This window comes from Etheostoma spectabile, chromosome 6, assembly GCF_008692095.1.
Source record: "Etheostoma spectabile isolate EspeVRDwgs_2016 chromosome 6, UIUC_Espe_1.0, whole genome shotgun sequence".
NCBI lineage: Eukaryota > Metazoa > Chordata > Actinopteri > Perciformes > Percidae > Etheostoma > Etheostoma spectabile.
Window position 1 is genome coordinate 9250402 of NC_045738.1, and position 16680 is coordinate 9267081.

At 41.6% G+C, this 16680-nt stretch overlaps 3 protein-coding genes across 3 annotated transcripts; 2 read left to right on the forward strand and 1 right to left on the reverse strand.

The window, feature by feature from the left end:
- Positions 1-79: 79 nt before the first annotated feature.
- LOC116691391 (serum amyloid P-component) lies at positions 80-1566 on the reverse strand. The gene is made up of 4 exons (XM_032518985.1): positions 1424-1566; positions 1037-1094; positions 745-847; positions 80-650 (listed from the first exon to the last, which is right to left on the reverse strand). Exons 2-4 carry the CDS (start codon positions 1092-1094, stop codon positions 140-142), a joined length of 672 nt encoding a protein of 223 aa, XP_032374876.1. The 5' UTR covers positions 1424-1566; the 3' UTR covers positions 80-139.
- A 397-nt stretch (positions 1567-1963) lies between these two features.
- On the forward strand, positions 1964-6646 carry LOC116691388 (26S proteasome non-ATPase regulatory subunit 4). Its single transcript, XM_032518980.1, has 10 exons — positions 1964-2068; positions 3200-3340; positions 3423-3537; positions 3830-3916; positions 4605-4673; positions 4791-5006; positions 5226-5334; positions 5458-5595; positions 6274-6329; positions 6415-6646. The coding sequence occupies exons 1-10, from the start codon at positions 2043-2045 to the stop codon at positions 6583-6585; spliced, it is 1128 nt and encodes a 375-aa protein (XP_032374871.1). The 5' UTR covers positions 1964-2042; the 3' UTR covers positions 6586-6646.
- An 818-nt stretch (positions 6647-7464) lies between these two features.
- Positions 7465-16667, forward strand: znf687a (zinc finger protein 687a). The gene is given in 14 exon segments (XM_032518987.1): positions 7465-7721; positions 8261-8710; positions 8712-10256; positions 11162-11390; positions 11393-11416; positions 11541-11728; positions 11850-12034; positions 12110-12286; positions 12464-12626; positions 13025-13240; positions 13366-13478; positions 14021-14077; positions 14079-14111; positions 14507-16667. Coding segments are annotated over 13 exon segments (3993 nt in total). The 5' UTR covers positions 7465-7721; positions 8261-8281; the 3' UTR covers positions 15141-16667.
- The last annotated feature ends 13 nt before the right edge of the window (positions 16668-16680 follow it).

Sequence of the window (16680 nt, forward strand, 5' to 3'; positions counted from 1 at the left end):
TTCCTTTGTTCATGTGTATCATCCAACCACCTTTGACTAGATGTTTGTGAATAATGTGTGTTGAAAAAACAAAGTACTACCATCTTTTAAGTGTTGATTTTAATTATTTCTCAAGAACATAACACTGTTAAACACCCTGTTACATAACTTCAGACTCCTCATCCACCAAAACCTGCCCTGTAATTTCGTACTGCAGGGCGCCCCAGTTGAACACGTTGCCTGAAATGAAGTGTTTGTCATCCATATAGCGTTTAATCTCAGCGGTGGGGATAATATAGTCCCAAAGGTGGACTTTAGTAATCATACCAATGAATGATTGTTTGGCATCAAAACTCCCTCCATGAGTACCCTGCTTTTGGCCCAGGGTGATAATGGGTGCTCCAGTAATAGGCCCAGCTTTGATGTATCTCTTGATGGTTGCCTTGCCGTCCACCCACAGCTGAGCCAACCCGTTGTCGGAGCGCCAGGTGGCACACATAGAGTGCCAGGTGTTTGGAGCAAATGACAGTGACAGGAAGTCTGTGGCTTCGCCCCGAGCATGCATCCTAATGACATCGTCTGAATTAATCTTAAAGAGCACAAAGTCATTGCTCTGGGCAGAGGTGGACAAAGAGAAGAGTCCGTAATTCCTGGTGAGATCTGTTTTGAATCTGAACAGATGTTCCAGGTGTGAGAAACTGGGGCAAAACAGATTTTCAAACATTACTTTGAACAAAGAAGCTTTATAATTACACCACTAGTTACCTGAGACAGGTGGTCACAGAGCTGAATTTGGTTTGAGATGTCAGGAGTCTCACACGATCTGTGTTGCTCTCTTTTGGAAAGACAAACACTTTGCCTGACAGATCTGCACAGGTGGAAAATCAAAACCAAGAAATTCTTTCAGATGAGGAGAGCGAGCAAGAATACTGACTACATTAACTAAAATGTTCTGTAATTGAAACAAACAAGTATTCAATCTATGTTATATCATTCAAATACTACTCCGTAAACACAAACTTGTGCACAAAGCTTTGTTGATTGAAGGTTGACATACCTTGGGGTGCTGCCCAACATGTTGCAAACATCACCATCAAAAATAAGAGTGTCCCCATCTGAGACAAAACAAACAATATTTTACTGTTCAATGAAAATATTCAAATGTTTTTCCAGCCATCCTACAATCACTTCAACTAAATAATGCATCAATTAATCGCTGTTAGGCAGCATCTGCAGGTTCCAAGCCCCAAGTTTTTACATCAAATTTTGTCATTAGTGTTTTTCCAATCGGCAATTGAGTAAATATCACTTCAATCAATTAGTTATTAGCCTATATATCATGACAGTACATTCAAACAAATCAACAAAACATAAAGGATCAGATGCAAATGACACATTTAACAATTAATCGGTAACTATTAGGAGGAGATATAGTTTATTTCACCTTGTGGCTGTGTCAGCTTCTTGTCCTGGTTGCCCCAACCTCAGGATGACTGAACTGCTTGTGTTTGTGAGAGGAGTTGTTTGATCAGCTTTCATAATGGAGGACTCTGGACTATTTCCCAACCGTAGGGTAAATCAAACATCAAAGGGAGAACTTTTTGGGGCCTATGGGACATACTGTGGGACACTTGCATGATTTATTTTAGCCTTAGGAAGGACGTTTTTTTCCACAGATAGACACATCAAATGTGCACACCTGTGCTAGAACTGTGTACGCCTGAATTCACATGTGTCTTTTGTTTGTAACATACACCGTCTTTAAATATCTGCTTTGTTGACAGCTCTTTAATCTTGCTTGTGCACCCCAGTGCTTAAAGAAATAGCTCTTACATTTTTGCAGTCGGCCTTTTGAGATTTTGCATAGCTGCAACACTTAAGCATGGATTCAACCAAACTTTTGGATCGCATTGTACATTAAAATTGTTATTAATCACCCTAACATTTTCTCAAAACATTTTATGTTATGCATAGTATTTCCTCCACAGTTTTTTTTTCTGTTCATAAAAAAACACCATTACCCAGAAACCCTTACGATGACGTCGTAAACCACCGACATCAAGATGGGGCTTGAAAGTACTATGGTCTGGTAAGGAATTATAAATATGGTTAAAGTTAAAAACTGAACAGGCTATTTTTTTTGTAAAAATAAGTTATTATTTGATAAACGAATATGCATATTTTGACGTATTTTGCTTGAAACTTTTGAGCAGTTTTATTTGTTTTTTTTAGGATTTGGGGAAGCCTGAGTCACTCCATAACCTAACGTTAGCTAACGTTAGCCAGCAGGAGCTTCTAGCCCATCGCTAACAAACGGCTTTTTAGTCAGTTTATAGACATTTACCAAGTTAGCTATATGTTTACTGACGCTAGCCAATGTAGTGTTGCTATCTTACGTGTTTAGACGTCAACTGTAAAGTCCAGAGTGCGCCTCACGTTGGATTAAAAATGGCTTTGTTTATCGCGTAGCATTAGCTAGCTAACAAAACTAAAACCCACTGTCATTGTCAAAACATGCAACTAAGTGGGATCTATTGTTGTCTTTGTTTGACCAACCAAGCTAACATGTTATTAGGTTATCACGAATAGACTGTCTCTTAATTTTGGATGCATTCAGAGGGGAACATAACATTAAACATCCTTCTGTTTCGTTAAACAATGTACAGTTTTTCATAACGTAACGTTCGCAGTAACTACATGCAGGGATTTTAGCTACATGCCTTACATTGTATATGTTCAGGTTATTGTATTTACTGGGGCTTCAACAATAATTTTCATTAATGTGTTATATATTGATAGTTTTTTTAATTAGTAATTTTGTCTATTAAATGTCAGAAAATACTGATAAATGCGTGTCACATTTTCCCAAAGCATATTGCTTTGTTTGTCCAACCAACAGGCCAAGACTCTAAAATATAGACATTAAAACTGCAAATCTTCACTTTTGAGAAGCTGAATGTTTGAAGTGCTTGGCATTTCTGATTTTGATCAATTACTTTTATAAAAACTGTATTCTCTGTTGATCAATTGATTGATTCATGAGCTTATTGTTTCAGTTTCTTTCCCCTTTACATGTTATACACAAGACTGTACATACATAGGTTAAACAGTGTTTTTATTAGAGTTTCACATGTATATTGTCATACTATCAACATACCAACATTTGTCCAATCAATGTAATTTACATTTTATACATTCTTAACGCTGTGGTTTTTCTTAGTGTGGACAATAGTGAGTACATGCGCAATGGAGACTTTCTGCCCACCAGGCTTCAGGCTCAGCAGGACGCAGTTAATATTGTTTGTCACTCCAAGACCCGCACTAACCCTGAAAACAACGTGGGCCTCATCACCATGGCGAAGTAAGAGGCATTGTGTTTGAATGAGTGTACAGACACTCAAAATATGTTCATATAATAACACAAGTGCTATTTCCCTGTGAAGTAACTGTGAGGTGCTGACCACACTGACACCAGACACAGGCAGGATACTGTCCAAGCTGCATGCTGTGCAGCCTCGTGGAAACATCAGCTTCTGCACCGGCATCAGGGTGGCACATGTGAGTTTGTGACTTTCATTACACAGTGAGTCTTCTCCTGCTCCTTTAGGAAATCAGCTGAAGAGCTGGTAAACAGTGTGAAATATATTTTAGGAACGCTAGGACATATGGAGAGGTCAGTTATAGAACGGGCTCGCCTACATGTAATGAAGCCATCGTTAATCACAGCTGTGTTTTCCTTGTTATACATGCCAAAATGTCTGTTGTGGAAAGATCAGTTGTGTTTTATTCTATTATGTCATATGAATGTCATAATGTTTCTTTTTATTTTCATTCATGTTTCTCTTTGTAGTTGGCGCTGAAGCACAGGCAGGGCAAAAACCACAAAATGCGCATCATAGCATTTGTTGGCAGCCCAGTGGAGGACAATGAAAAAGAAGTGAGCTTACTTCTAACATAATTCGATGTGTTTTGCTGATATAAGTGGTTATGTATTACCCACCAAATACTACATTTGGGACATTTTATATTAATAACCAGGAAAGAGACTTTCAACAATATCAGATCTCTTTGGATGGGATGGTAAACATCATCTTGGAAAAGTGTCCTGGTCACCACACTCTTACTTAGTGCAATTTGAACACTATCTGTATACGCCAAGCGATATTAACACTTAATTATTCACACTTTGGTTATCTAAAGAATTCACCGACTAAGCCATAAATGTAGAGTAACACAAGTCTCCCTGGGTTATTTAAAGAGTTAACGTCAACACCAAACATCAGTATCTTTGAAGAAATTTAACACCACTTACCACTAGTATTTTCTTTCTGCAAATTGTGCCATTACATTATCGGTGTAAATATGCACACAGCAAAGGAGGAGGAGAAGAAGACATACTTTTAATAATCCCCACAGGGACATTACATTACAGGCCTCCCTCACAAAGGAGAATTACGTTATCTGGATAACATTGCTGAGTGAAGCATGGACATGGAGTGATGTAAAAAGAGCTGTTCTAGCTGTTGTTATCTAGCTTAGTTTCTGTAGTAATGCTTTCAGGTCCCTGATAACACGTGATTGCATGTATGTGTTTGTGTGACGGAAGTTTTTTTGTTTATTCGTAGATGGTCAAAATGGCAAAGCGTCTAAAGAAGGAAAAGGTCAATGTGGATGTCATAAACTTTGGAGAGGAGGTATTTTTTCATCACTCAACATCTTAAAAAATTAAATGTGCTCTTGTGTGTATTTTTGCCATCTCTAAGCTGTTATCTGGTCCACATGCTTACCCTCGTTCTTTCTGACCCCCGCAGGAGATGAACACAGAGAAGCTGACAGCCTTCATCAACACACTGAATGGCAAAGAGGGAGCAGGCTCCCACCTGGTCACAGTCCCTCCAGGCCCCAGTCTGGCTGATGCCCTGCTGTCCTCACCTGTCCTGGCTGGAGAGGGAGGTGCAGTGTTGGGCCTGGGTGCTGGTGACTTTGAGTTTGGAGTGGATCCCAGCGCTGACCCAGAGTTGGCCTTGGTAAGAGAGCAGGGGAAATACACTACAACAAGTCACTGTAGTGTGTAGCATTTGTATAGTTCATTCACCACAACTTTTCTTGTCTTTTTCCACTGAATCCTAAACTACTTTTAACGACCACCTTTTTAAAAATATTCTCTCTTCATTGTATATTTGTGTGGTGGCATGCTATATGTTGATTTATGAGATTTTTTTCTTCCTTTCTTCTCTTCTTTCTAGGCTCTAAGGGTGTCTATGGAGGAGCAGAGACAGCGACAGGAGGATGAAGCGCGTAGAGCCACTGTCGCATCAGCTACTGAAGCTGGCATTTCCTCTGCAGTTGCAGATGGTCAGAAAAATGTCCAACAACTTGATTTGCTATTATAGATGCCAACTTCCTTCAGTAGAGGGTTTATAGCTCCCAATGTGAGTGTGTTCACACAGTGTGTTTTTTCCTTTCTTTCTGTTACAGAGTCTGAGGATGCCTTGTTGAAGATGTCTGTTCCCCATACGGACTCATCCACACCTGCTCTACCAGACTTCAGTCGCATGACAGAGGATGAACAGATTGTCTATGCTCTGCAGATGTCCATGCAGGGAGATGGAGCAGGTGAAACAAACTTCAATTTAGTTTTCTGAATTTCCCTGGCCAGGAGAATTGATAACCTCTAATACAATCTGAGATTCAGTATGCATCACATCACATTATAAGGAAGCACACAACCAGTTTGGTGTTGTGTGCCTGATCTTTACTTTATAATTTGAATCTGAATGATACCTCGGACAAACTCCAGAATATAGAACATGTTTGCCTTTTATCACTGTAGGTAGATAGAAGGGAATATATCTTAACTGCCAATTTGGATAATGGTTACCTGGAAATGTTGACATTAGGGCTATTGTTTTGTTTGTATTAGCACTCTAATACAATAACTTATCCCAGGTGGAGTCTTTGGAGTCTCAAACATTTCCACATATCCTGCTTGTGATTACTTTACAGTTGGCGATAGCAGTTTGTACTAGTCTGCGGTCCATATTTACAGAGTATTTTATCTGCACTGAATTTAACATGAGAGTACAAGCATGGTATTGCTCTTGTTACTTAAGATAGCAAACCTTATTATGCTTTACTTTTTGTAATTAGATGTGGATATTAGATTCAGTTCAAAGTGTCCAAATGTGTTTTTTGCACAGAAGCACATCAGATAGAGTAGGTTAAAACTGACCACTATTGTCCATAGACCCCATTTTCCCCTACTCAACCATTTCTGTCCCATTTTTCTTTCAGAGTTTGGTGCTGAAGACATGGACACAGGAACTGACATGGACTCCAGTAAGGCCAAAGTAAGCACAAACCTTTAGTAGTTCTCATTTGTCTTTTTCATCAGATTGAAAAGCGCTAGGTAACAATGTCATTTTCTGTGTGCAGGACGACGAGGACTATGATGTTATGCAGGATCCGGAGTTCCTTCAGAGCGTCCTGGAAAACCTTCCTGGAGTCGACCCCAATAACGAGGCCATCCGTAACGCTATGGGGTCTCTAGCTTCCCAGACGGGCTCTAAACCCGACGCCAACAAGGATGAGGAGAAAAAGAAATGAACGCCCAAAGAGAGAAACTTAATATATGATAAATAAAAAAAGACCTGACAATTGCACCGCATGTGTTATCCACAGTAATGTTATTACTCTCCTCCATACAGGAACCATTTTATTCATTTTTTGTATATGTAGCTGTGTAAACTTAACTTTTGCCTTGGCAGATTTCCTCAATAAATTTACAGAATACAAGGTGCTACTTCATCTGACGCTTGGAACGTATTTACAATTCTGTTCGCCCAGCATTTAATTTACATATACTGTACTTACCAAAATATCAATGGATGTTGCATTGAAATGTAGAATCATGACTGGTATTACACAGCTACAGTAGCACCCAGTTAAACATGTATATCACTTGCAAGATGGGGATATGATTATGATGGGCTTTATTTAACAAAACAGAATTACAAGATTGTGTGAACTAGGCCTAGGGAAGAGACAAACTTGACAAGGTGACAACACTGTTGTCATACATTCATGTAACAAACAAAAAAGGCAAACAGTCTGACAAATGTGAAAGATGTTTTTTTTATGAATGTACCTTTCTTGCAGAATACTTAAATTAGGAATAACGCATCTACATTTGTGTTAATGTAAAACCAAAATGGCATATTTTATGTAAACCGTTTGTTAGCAAGTACTCACAATGTCTAAACAAATAGTCACAGATTGTAAAGATCATTGTTGAAAGAATCAATCAATTTTATTTGTCATATTCCAAAAAACTGCAGTAACTCCATCAGCTCCTTCAACTTGTGCATAATTGATCATAAGCAGAATGTGACCGTCAGATCGGCAAAGAAAACGCGTTAGTCTGTCCTACAAGTCTCGGCGAAAGGACACCAAAGCTCTCGACATGTCCTGTTGTCTCGGTGCCCCCTCTGATGGAGACCATCACCATGATAGACGCACAGCTGGTCTTGCTTGCATAAGTCGTAGTTCGTATTAGATTAGTATTTTCTGAGATGGTGTTTGAAAGGGTAACATTTACCAATACGTTTGTGTGATTCATCTATAACTTTGTGAACAACGCGGAAAAAAAAAGAATTGTGGCTCTTGAGAAGTCGCGCGATTTGGTGACGAGGAACTTATGCGTCCGAGGGGAAAGTCAGGAACCAACTTCGCCAAACAAGCAGGTAGTTGAAATATTAAATACAAGCGTGAGCTAAGCATAAGACACATTCAGCATTGTATATTTGGACTGCATTAGCTGATTATTACACTGATCTAGCTAGCTAATAGTAGTTTTTGACTACGTGGGAAAAGTTGGCCGGTTGACGTTAGCACGTCCGGCTAACTAGCTGTTGAATGCTAAAGTTTAGCTAGCTGTTAGCAGAAGGACCCACTTGTTGCAACGTGACAGTTATGTTGGCCATGCTAGAGCTCTTTATATGCTATTTATGTTATATCTGCCTATTTCTAGTCAGTAACGTTAAAGTGTGGAGCAGAATAATGTAACTATGTTAACGTAAACGTTTACGTAACGTAAACGAAACACTATCTGTTGTGAGACCAGCTGTCACTTTTTATTTCAGTCAGACATACAAGTATCTTTCGTAGCTGTATCAACGTGTCGTGGTTACATTAACACACACACCTATATATATCCCTATATACACACACACACACACACACACACTGTATATGAATTGTGACTCGCGTGTTGCCCCAATAGGTTTCGATCCTTGTGCTGGCAATGGGGGACATGAAGACCCCAGACTTTGATGATCTGCTGGCAGCTTTTGACATTCCTGACATTGATGCTAAAGAGGCCATTCAGTCAAGTCCAGAGGAGGAACGGGATGAGGTGGGGACCAATGCAGAGCAGAGAGAGAGTGAGTCTCCTTCATGCTTTCCCTGCCCTCCTGCCTCACATGATGACCCTCCTGTGGTCAGTGTTATTGTGAAGAACACAGTGCGGTCTGAGTCTTTTGAAGAGGATGAGAAGTCTGTAATGGATAAAACAGACAATCCCTCAATTAGTGGCTTAAATGTTCAGGTCAGGGTGGGTGACTTCACCCCACAGCTTGGTCTTAAATTGCCTGCTGATGCCCCTGTTGAGCTCCAGATTTCTAATGGCTTTGAGGGATCTGTCCCCAGGGATCAGGGACAGTCCAACACAAAGCACATGGCACCCTTGTTCCCCATTGAGGTCCACACTGAAGGCTATTGAGGGTGAAAGTGATAAAGAAGCTGAGGTGGGATCGGTCCAGCACACAACTAATGTCATGAACAGGTTGAAGCCCCCCCTCTTCCTCCAATCTTTGACTAGTGCTGGTCACAACTCCTTAACTCCTCCCTCCCTACATTTAGTCAGCCCTCACCTTTCTCACTCCCCCCAGAAGAAGGAAACTTGTCTCCTTAGTGATCCATCACTCTCCCCTTTACCAAAAAATGGGAGTATTCAGGCTGGAATTAAGCATGTTATGCAGTCAGATGAAGATGACTCAGAGCCAGACTTAGGAAGTCCACTGGTGATCCAGGAGAGCCCAGAACCTATAATGTCCTCCCCTCCCAAATTTAAACACAGAGCAAAACTACGGTCTGAACTACTTGGGTCTCCTGAAACCACTTCCTGTCTTGTTACTCATTCTCCTCGGCTGCCTTCTCTGGCACCTGCTAAACCTAAACCCAAATGTGAGGGTGACAGGCGACCTACCTCCCCCAGTTCTCCCTCCACAACTCCTCATACACAGACCCCCCAGAGCTGCCTCCCCTCTCTCAGTAGGGGCTCTGCATCAGTCCAAGAGGAGAAATATCCAGAGCATGTGATAGATGAAAGGGACTCGCCTGAGAGCCCACCTCCCAGTGAGACAGGTCTTATAGTCCCCAAGAGAAGCAGCAGCCCTAATCCTGTCCAAACAGCAGCAAACATCAAGGATGTCCGTCCCCAAGAGGAGCTCATGGAAAGTGAACCCAGAGAAGAGGAAAGGCCAGGTGGCACTGAGCAGCTGAGTATTAAGGAGTCTGGAGATGGAGAGAATTTCAATGAGGAGAGCTGTGGTGCTGCTGCAAAGGATCCTGGGTCTGCTAGTGCTGCAGAGACGGTTTCATCTCCATTGCGTCCTCTTAAAGTTAAAATCAAAATGCCTAAAGGCAGCATTACAAGGACTGTGACTGGTGTTGGAGCTAAAAGAAGTGGAAAAGCTACTACCAAGGGTGTAAATAGTTCAAAACCTTCACCAGAACTTCATAACACAAGATCCAGGAGGGAGTTATCACAGCAATCTCAGTTGCCTGCAATGGCAATGCTCCAAGTGGCCTGTGCTGCAACGCTGGAAGGTGCTAGTATGCTCAAAGACAAAACCGTAGTGGACACCAAGCCTAAAGTTTCCCCAACAGCTGTAAGCATCACCAAAACAGCAGCCCTGCCCTCCATCTCTGTGTCCACTCCCAGAGTCAGCCCGGGTGGGATCAACCCTCGCAGCTGGGGTCAGAAAACTGTGAACAGTGGGATGATGCTTTCTGCCACTTCACCTCTGCTCACGCCTCAAAGTAGCAGCCGACCAGCCTCTATAGTTAACAGCACTGGGGCAATCATATCCAAGACTCAGACCAATCTGGTAGAAGCTTTCAACAAGATCCTCAACAACAAGAACCTGCTGCCCTGTTATAAACCAGACCTGAGCTCACCTCTCCCTGCAGAGTGGGGCCTTCCTCTACCTGCACAGGTAAGCTGTCATTGTGTACAGGGGGGAAGCAATCCGTAGATTATATATACGTTATAAAATATAGTTAACTGAATGTTGTGGGGTTTTAGACTGTTGGTTGACACAAACACTTAGTTTGGATGTGGCACCTTGGGCTCTGGCAAATTGTGACTGACATTTGTTTTACACTTTATGGACAAAACAACAAATCAATTAATAAAGAAAATAATCTGCAGTTTATTGGTAATGAAAATAAATGCAGTCCGAATTAAAGATGTTCCGATTCCAGTATCGGTATCTCCTCCAAGACCGCCTAAAACGCTGGCATCGTAGTAGAGTAGTCCTGGAGTTTATGCACCGATCCAACCACGTAATAAATCCCTAAAGAAAATCTATGTTAAAGTAGTTTGTGTTCTTTTTCCATTTTAACTGACTGTTAAACTGGATAAAAAAAAGAAAGTTCTGTAGCATTCATATATGAGACACTGGTATCGGACCAGTACTTCATTTCAGGTATCAGAATCGGTATCGCGAAGCAAAAATAAACTGCAACCAGATACCCCTGTCACAAACCCATCCATCTGTTTTGCAAGATTTAAAGTTAAATCTGCTAATGAAAAGCAGCAACGCTTTTTCAAAGATCAAAGATAACTTGGTTTTCATTAAATGTAAAAAGAAATATACAGGAAGAGGATATGTGCAGTATAAGTCATCTGATATTGCATTATAAACAGTGTCAAAAGTGTAAAACATTTTCACTGTACCAAATAGGCTCATGTTCCTGGCAGGCTAAATTCCTCCTGTAAAAGAACTAGGCTGAATTGGTGCTATTAATCATAATTTCATGACAAGCTCACAGCATTGCTTTGGCATTTATTTCATATCGATGTCAATATCTAAGAAGATGAGTGTCTGACTCCCTGCAGGGTTACCGCTGTTTGGAGTGCGGGGATGCCTTTGCCCTCGAGCAGAGCTTGTCGCGGCACTACAACCGGCGCTCGCTGAGGATTGAGGTGACCTGTAATCACTGCGCCAAGCGGTTAGCCTTCTACAACAAGTGCAGCCTGCTTTTACACGCCAGAGAGCACAAGGAGAGAGGCCTGATCATGCAGTGTTCCCACCTTGTCATGAAACCTGTACCTGTGGAGCAGATGATTGCCAGCAGGAACCCACGGCAACTGGTTGGTTAAGAGTGTTTCTGTCTCAGCACCATTGTTTAATTGTTTTGGAAGTGATTCCGTTGTGTTTCTCTTTGTACATTCCTCATTGGTGTCCTCTCTCCATCTCTCTTGTCATCCTCTTCAGGACTGTCATCATCCTTTTTAGCTCAGGCCGCCCCAAACCCAACACCCCAGCCACATCAAGCAGTATCCAGGAAGAAGGCAGAGACAGTGCAGTACCTGAGTAATAAATGTCCTGAGTGTCAGGTTCAGTTTAGCAGCAAAGAAGAGGTGGCCGAGCATTTCCAAGAAATCAAACCTGCACAAACCTCTGTAAGTCTCTTGAATGTGAGGGGAAAAAAAGAGCAAGACATTTAATTTGTTTTCCAATGATATGAAAATGAACTTTAACTTTACTTAACGCCTCTCTCTGGCCATTCCTTCTGTTCTCCAGTCATGCACAGAGTGTTCCCCACCCATGCTCCTGCCCAACAGCTGCAGTGCAGCAGCTCATCAACGCATCCACCAAGGCTGCCCGCCACACGTCTGCCCAGAGTGCGGGGGCACGGCCAAGCAGCCGCTATTTCAAGCACACCTAGACGAGACCTGTTTACACTTTGCACGACGCATTGGATACAGGTGTGATATCGTTGTTCTACCTACATCACATGAATTCTATTTATAGGCCCGTGTTTTAATTATGTCTCTCCGCAGATGTTCCAGTTGCCTGGTGGTTTTTGGAGGACTTAACTCAGTGAAGTCTCACATCCAGCAGGCTCATTGTGATATGTTCCACAAATGCCCTACCTGCCCCATGGCTTTCAAATCTACTCCGAGCATACAGAACCACATCAGTGCCCAACACCCAACGCTCACTGAAGGACAGACCATGTATGTGTGTGTGTCTGTGTGTCCGTGTGTCTGTGTGTGTCTGTGTGTCTGTGTGTGTGTCTGTGTGTCTGTGTGTGTGTGTACACAGACGGGATTTTTCTCATGAAAAGAAATGTTTTCCTTTCAAATTATTGACCCAGTTTTTTTTTTTTTTTTTTTTTTTTTATCCTTTTACAGGTCAATCTATAAATGTGTCATGTGTGACACAGTTTTTACAAACAAGACCCTGCTGTACATCCACTTTGACACTCATTTAACCAACCAGAAGGTGCATGTGTTTAAATGCTCGGAGTGCACCAAGTTGTTTTCTCAGAGGAATTCCCTTCTAGACCATTTCAAGGTACATGCATGCTTATATAGTGTCTGCTATAGTTCACTTAGTGTTATAAAGTCAGCCTTTTAATTAGAGCTGCAAAGATTAATCGATAATCAGTTTGTCATTTTTTAAGACAAAAGTAAAAAATTCTTTGATTCCAGCTTCTTAAATGTGAATATTTTGTAGTTCCTTCCCTCCACTGTGACAGTAAACAGACTATTTGAGTTGTGGACAAAACAAGACATTTGAAGACGTCATCTTGAGCTTTTCGGAAACACTTATCCACATTTTTCACCATTTTCTGACATTTTATAGACCAAACAACTTATCGATTAATCTAGAAAGTATTCAACAGATTAATTGACTATTTAAATAATTGTTGGTTGCAGCCCTACTTATGTCTCTCTTGATCTGTTCTCCAGAGCCATAAGACGATAAAACAAGAGTATCCTTCAGCTCCAGCTGCTGCCTCTCGTTCACAGCCTTCAGTGAAGCTGGAGAGCTCAGATGGAGAGGAAGAAGAGACAGTGAAGACAGAGCGGATGAAGACCCCCTCAGTGTGGAAGTGTGCGCCTTGTCACGCACGCTACACAGACCGGGAAGACTACATTACCCATATGGCTGAACAACATAGCAAGGTCTGGGAGTCCTCCATCCCCTCCTGCTGTCCAAGATGTACAATTTTCCACAATTAATTACGTTTTTGGACATAGCTATAAATGAAGAGATCTAGCCAAATGTGGTCTGTGTTTGTGTTGTTTAGAAACTCAAGAAGTTTCCTTGTAACAAGTGTGAAAGCTCCTTCACCACCACCTCCAGTATGAGACGTCACAGCAGAGACAAACACAAAGTCATGAATCGTAGCTTTCGCTGCCAGTAAGTATCCCACACTCTGCATCCTCTCTCCATGTTATGGCACACATGAGTCTGGTGGCAGTTTGTGTTGAAACTATTATCATCAAGTGGATTTCTGTAGTGACCTTACTGATTTTAATTGTTTAAGTTAAAACAGTATTTTGACAATGAGTGAAAAGGAAAGATTCAGCCCAGACTGTGCCCAGTTCAAGTTTATTATCGCGAAAAAACCTCTAGTAGCCTGTAAAGTCGTGTAGTTATTCTGCATTTTGCCGCATCGTATCACAAGTCTGAAGCCGAGGATTGATAACCTCTTTTGTTTGTAATGTCTTAGTTTTTGTAAAAACTTCAGGTGTAACTAGACATCCTTTCTGTCTGTCTGTCTGTCGTCTGTGCTGTCTGTGTTGTGTGTGTGTGGTTGTGTGGTGTGTGTGTGGTGTGTGGGGTGTGGGGGTGTGGTGTGTGGTGTGTGTGTGTGTGTGGTGTGTGTGTGTGTGTGTGTGTGTGTCTGTTGTCTGTGTCTGTGTCGTGTTTTCGTGTGTGTGTGTGTGTAGGTTATGTAGTGAGAGTAAGAAAACATTCAGCAGCAGAGCAATGTTGGAGAGGCATGTTCAGCTAAGCACAGCTGGACCCACCGAGCCAGGACACACTAATGGTAAGCCACTCATCTTCTTCAAAGAGAAAACACTTTTACTAAGATGTTAGTCTAATCCTTGATGTTCCACTTCCGAAATTGCTACGTTGCAGCAGGAAATTCCACCGGATGCATGTATGTCCGTTTCCTTCCGCTTTCTTTGTGTTAAAATTTTAACCCCCGGTGGATTAATGAGGACTATTGTTGACTGCTCCTCAGATCTCTGCAGACATCTAGCTAGACTATCTGTCCAATCTGAGTTTTCTCTTGCACACCTTTTTTACTTTTTTTATATTTTTCTCCCATCCCAGAATGCTATATGTTGAATAGCCAGACCCTCCTCCGCTCTGCAGCGTGTGGATGGTCTGGCAAAGCGAGACTACTAAGGTGTTAACAGCAGGTGTCTTGCTTTCCGGTCACAGGGAGGCGGAGATGAGGCGGACAGTTCCTCAGAACCGGACGGTAGTTCTGGGGCTTCCCGGAGACGGAGAGGGGCTGTGAAGATGGAGCAAGATGAAGATTCTACAGATGGAGTGAGTCCAGTGAAGAAGTTGCGGTCCACCTCTACCGCTCTTGCCACCTACTCCCTTCCTGAGTCCGGGTTCCGCTGTGCGCCCTGCGGCTTCACCACAGAGGACCAGGGAATGTTCCTGGATCATATCAGCCAGCACCGGCGAGGAGGGACGGAGGGCGGCGGCGGTCAGCAGTGTCTACAATGTGGCGCCTGTTTCACATCCAAATCCTCCCTGTCGCGCCATCGCTTCATCACCCACAAAGTCAAAGCTGCATCCACCAAGAACCAGCAATCCGTCAGCGTAGCACCTCCCCCTGGTAACAGCAAGAACCATGATGATAAGAGTTCTCTGGACGGTTCTTCACCAGCATCGCCTTCCTCTCACTCCTCCATAGCTCAGGGAAAGGGAGAGGAGGGCACACTTGCATGTAGGGTGTGCAACAAACAATTTGCTAAGGCAACAGATCTGACTACGCACTTCAGAACTCACGGCATGGCTTTTATCAACGCAAGGAATGCCGGAAAAACTCCCTAAGATTCCAAATGTGTGGGGAAGAGCTGAGGTGATGACAGAATATTTGCATGTGCCTTTTTTTTTTTTTACCGTCACCTTGTCATCAAAGTGTGGGTTAGCACACCTATGCACTAATTTGACCAAAGAACAGTGGTGGAACGGAGTTTGCGCGTGAATAGATTGTGAAACAATTAAATGTGATTTTCACTGGTGGAGAGATACGATTAACTCAGGATCTAATGCTGCAATTCTGTGTTCAGTAATGTTACTAACAAGATGAGAGCTAGTTCCCAGTCACTGAGTAGTTCCATCAACACAATGTGCCTGTAGAGAATGTGGTCCTACTGTTTTATTGAATATCTATAGACAGCGATGGAATGTCTATTTTGATTTTGATATTAACCTCCTACTGAAAATGGTTGGATGGTAGTTTTCTGTAAGTCCTTCTTTAACATTTTTTTAAATAATCATTGCAGCGGTTTATAATACTATAACTGAGTTACTTTTTAACGTGGATAGTTTCTTATTGCCAGCCATTGATTCCCACCTCTAAATGCAGCCATTGGCTTCTGTACATTTTAGTACAGTGAGACTTCCTAAAAGAGGTAACTATCAGATTTTCTTTTTGCGTTTTCACGTACAGTGTAAAGTCCCAGTGTAAAGTCAGTCCTTTCTGAGCTGCAATAGCTGGATATTAACACAAAAGACTTTAGAAGACACCCACTTTTAAAACTCTGACTACTGAAACTTAAAGTTTGGAATATATTTTTGCACAGTGGAATTTGTCCCCCATCATGCGTCAGGAGGGATAATTACAGTCTATGCATATAGGGGAATGTCGGTAAAATGCTCTGTGTCCCTGCATGTTTGTATGAATGTGGACCAATGACAATTACAATCTAAAAACTCAAACAATGCTTTTGGAAATTTTCAGCAATAATCTGAAGTGTACACAATTTGCAGTCAATGGGGTAAAATGGAAATGAATGTATTAAATACCTTTTTTTTTTTAAGCGGAATGTACTGTATTTACATTAGAATACCTGATTTATTCCTTTTCTGTAAGCAAGAGATGGAAGTAAAATAATGTATTTTGGTAAATGGGATGCGTTTGTATTAACCTTGTGTTCTGGAATTACTGTAAACAAAAGATCAGTATGTGATTGTCTATTCTTATGCTTTCCTAAAATAAAAACACCCTGTATTGTTAGAGCATTGTTCTGTAAAATTTGAATAAAATTGTTGATATGAAAAGGTTCGGGAGAGGAAGATTTGGTAGAGATACCTTAAAGATTTAGAATGAAATGTTTTAGTTAGTGTTAATATTTTGTGCTGCTCATGCCATGTCTGGTTGAAATATCTCCGACCACAGTATCCATAGACTTATCTTATTACCCATGAATCTGCATCACTGAGTTTTTTTTTTTAAAGAACTATAGTTTTAATGTGCTGTAATCATTAGTGACCCGGGTGTGCTTGTGTTTAATTTCTCAGGAGATTATCCAATGCTTTTATACTATAAAAATTAACACACAATGTTCAATTTAACTTTTTTCTGTTT

Coding starts and splice junctions, on each gene's coding strand:
- LOC116691391 (XM_032518985.1), bottom strand. CDS start 1,094: ATGGGGACACTCTTATTTTTGATGGTGATGTTTGCAACATGTTGGGCA. Junction 848..1,036: donor ATGTTGGGCAGCACCCCAAG/GTATGTCAACCT, acceptor CCACCTGTGCAG/ATCTGTCAGGCAAAGTGTTT. Junction 651..744: donor TCTGTGACCACCTGTCTCAG/GTAACTAGTGGT, acceptor ACATCTGTTCAG/ATTCAAAACAGATCTCACCA.
- LOC116691388 (XM_032518980.1), top strand. CDS start 2,043: ATGGGGCTTGAAAGTACTATGGTCTG. Junction 3,538..3,829: donor CCGGCATCAGGGTGGCACAT/GTGAGTTTGTGA, acceptor TTCTCTTTGTAG/TTGGCGCTGAAGCACAGGCA. Junction 5,596..6,273: donor CATGCAGGGAGATGGAGCAG/GTGAAACAAACT, acceptor TTTTTCTTTCAG/AGTTTGGTGCTGAAGACATG.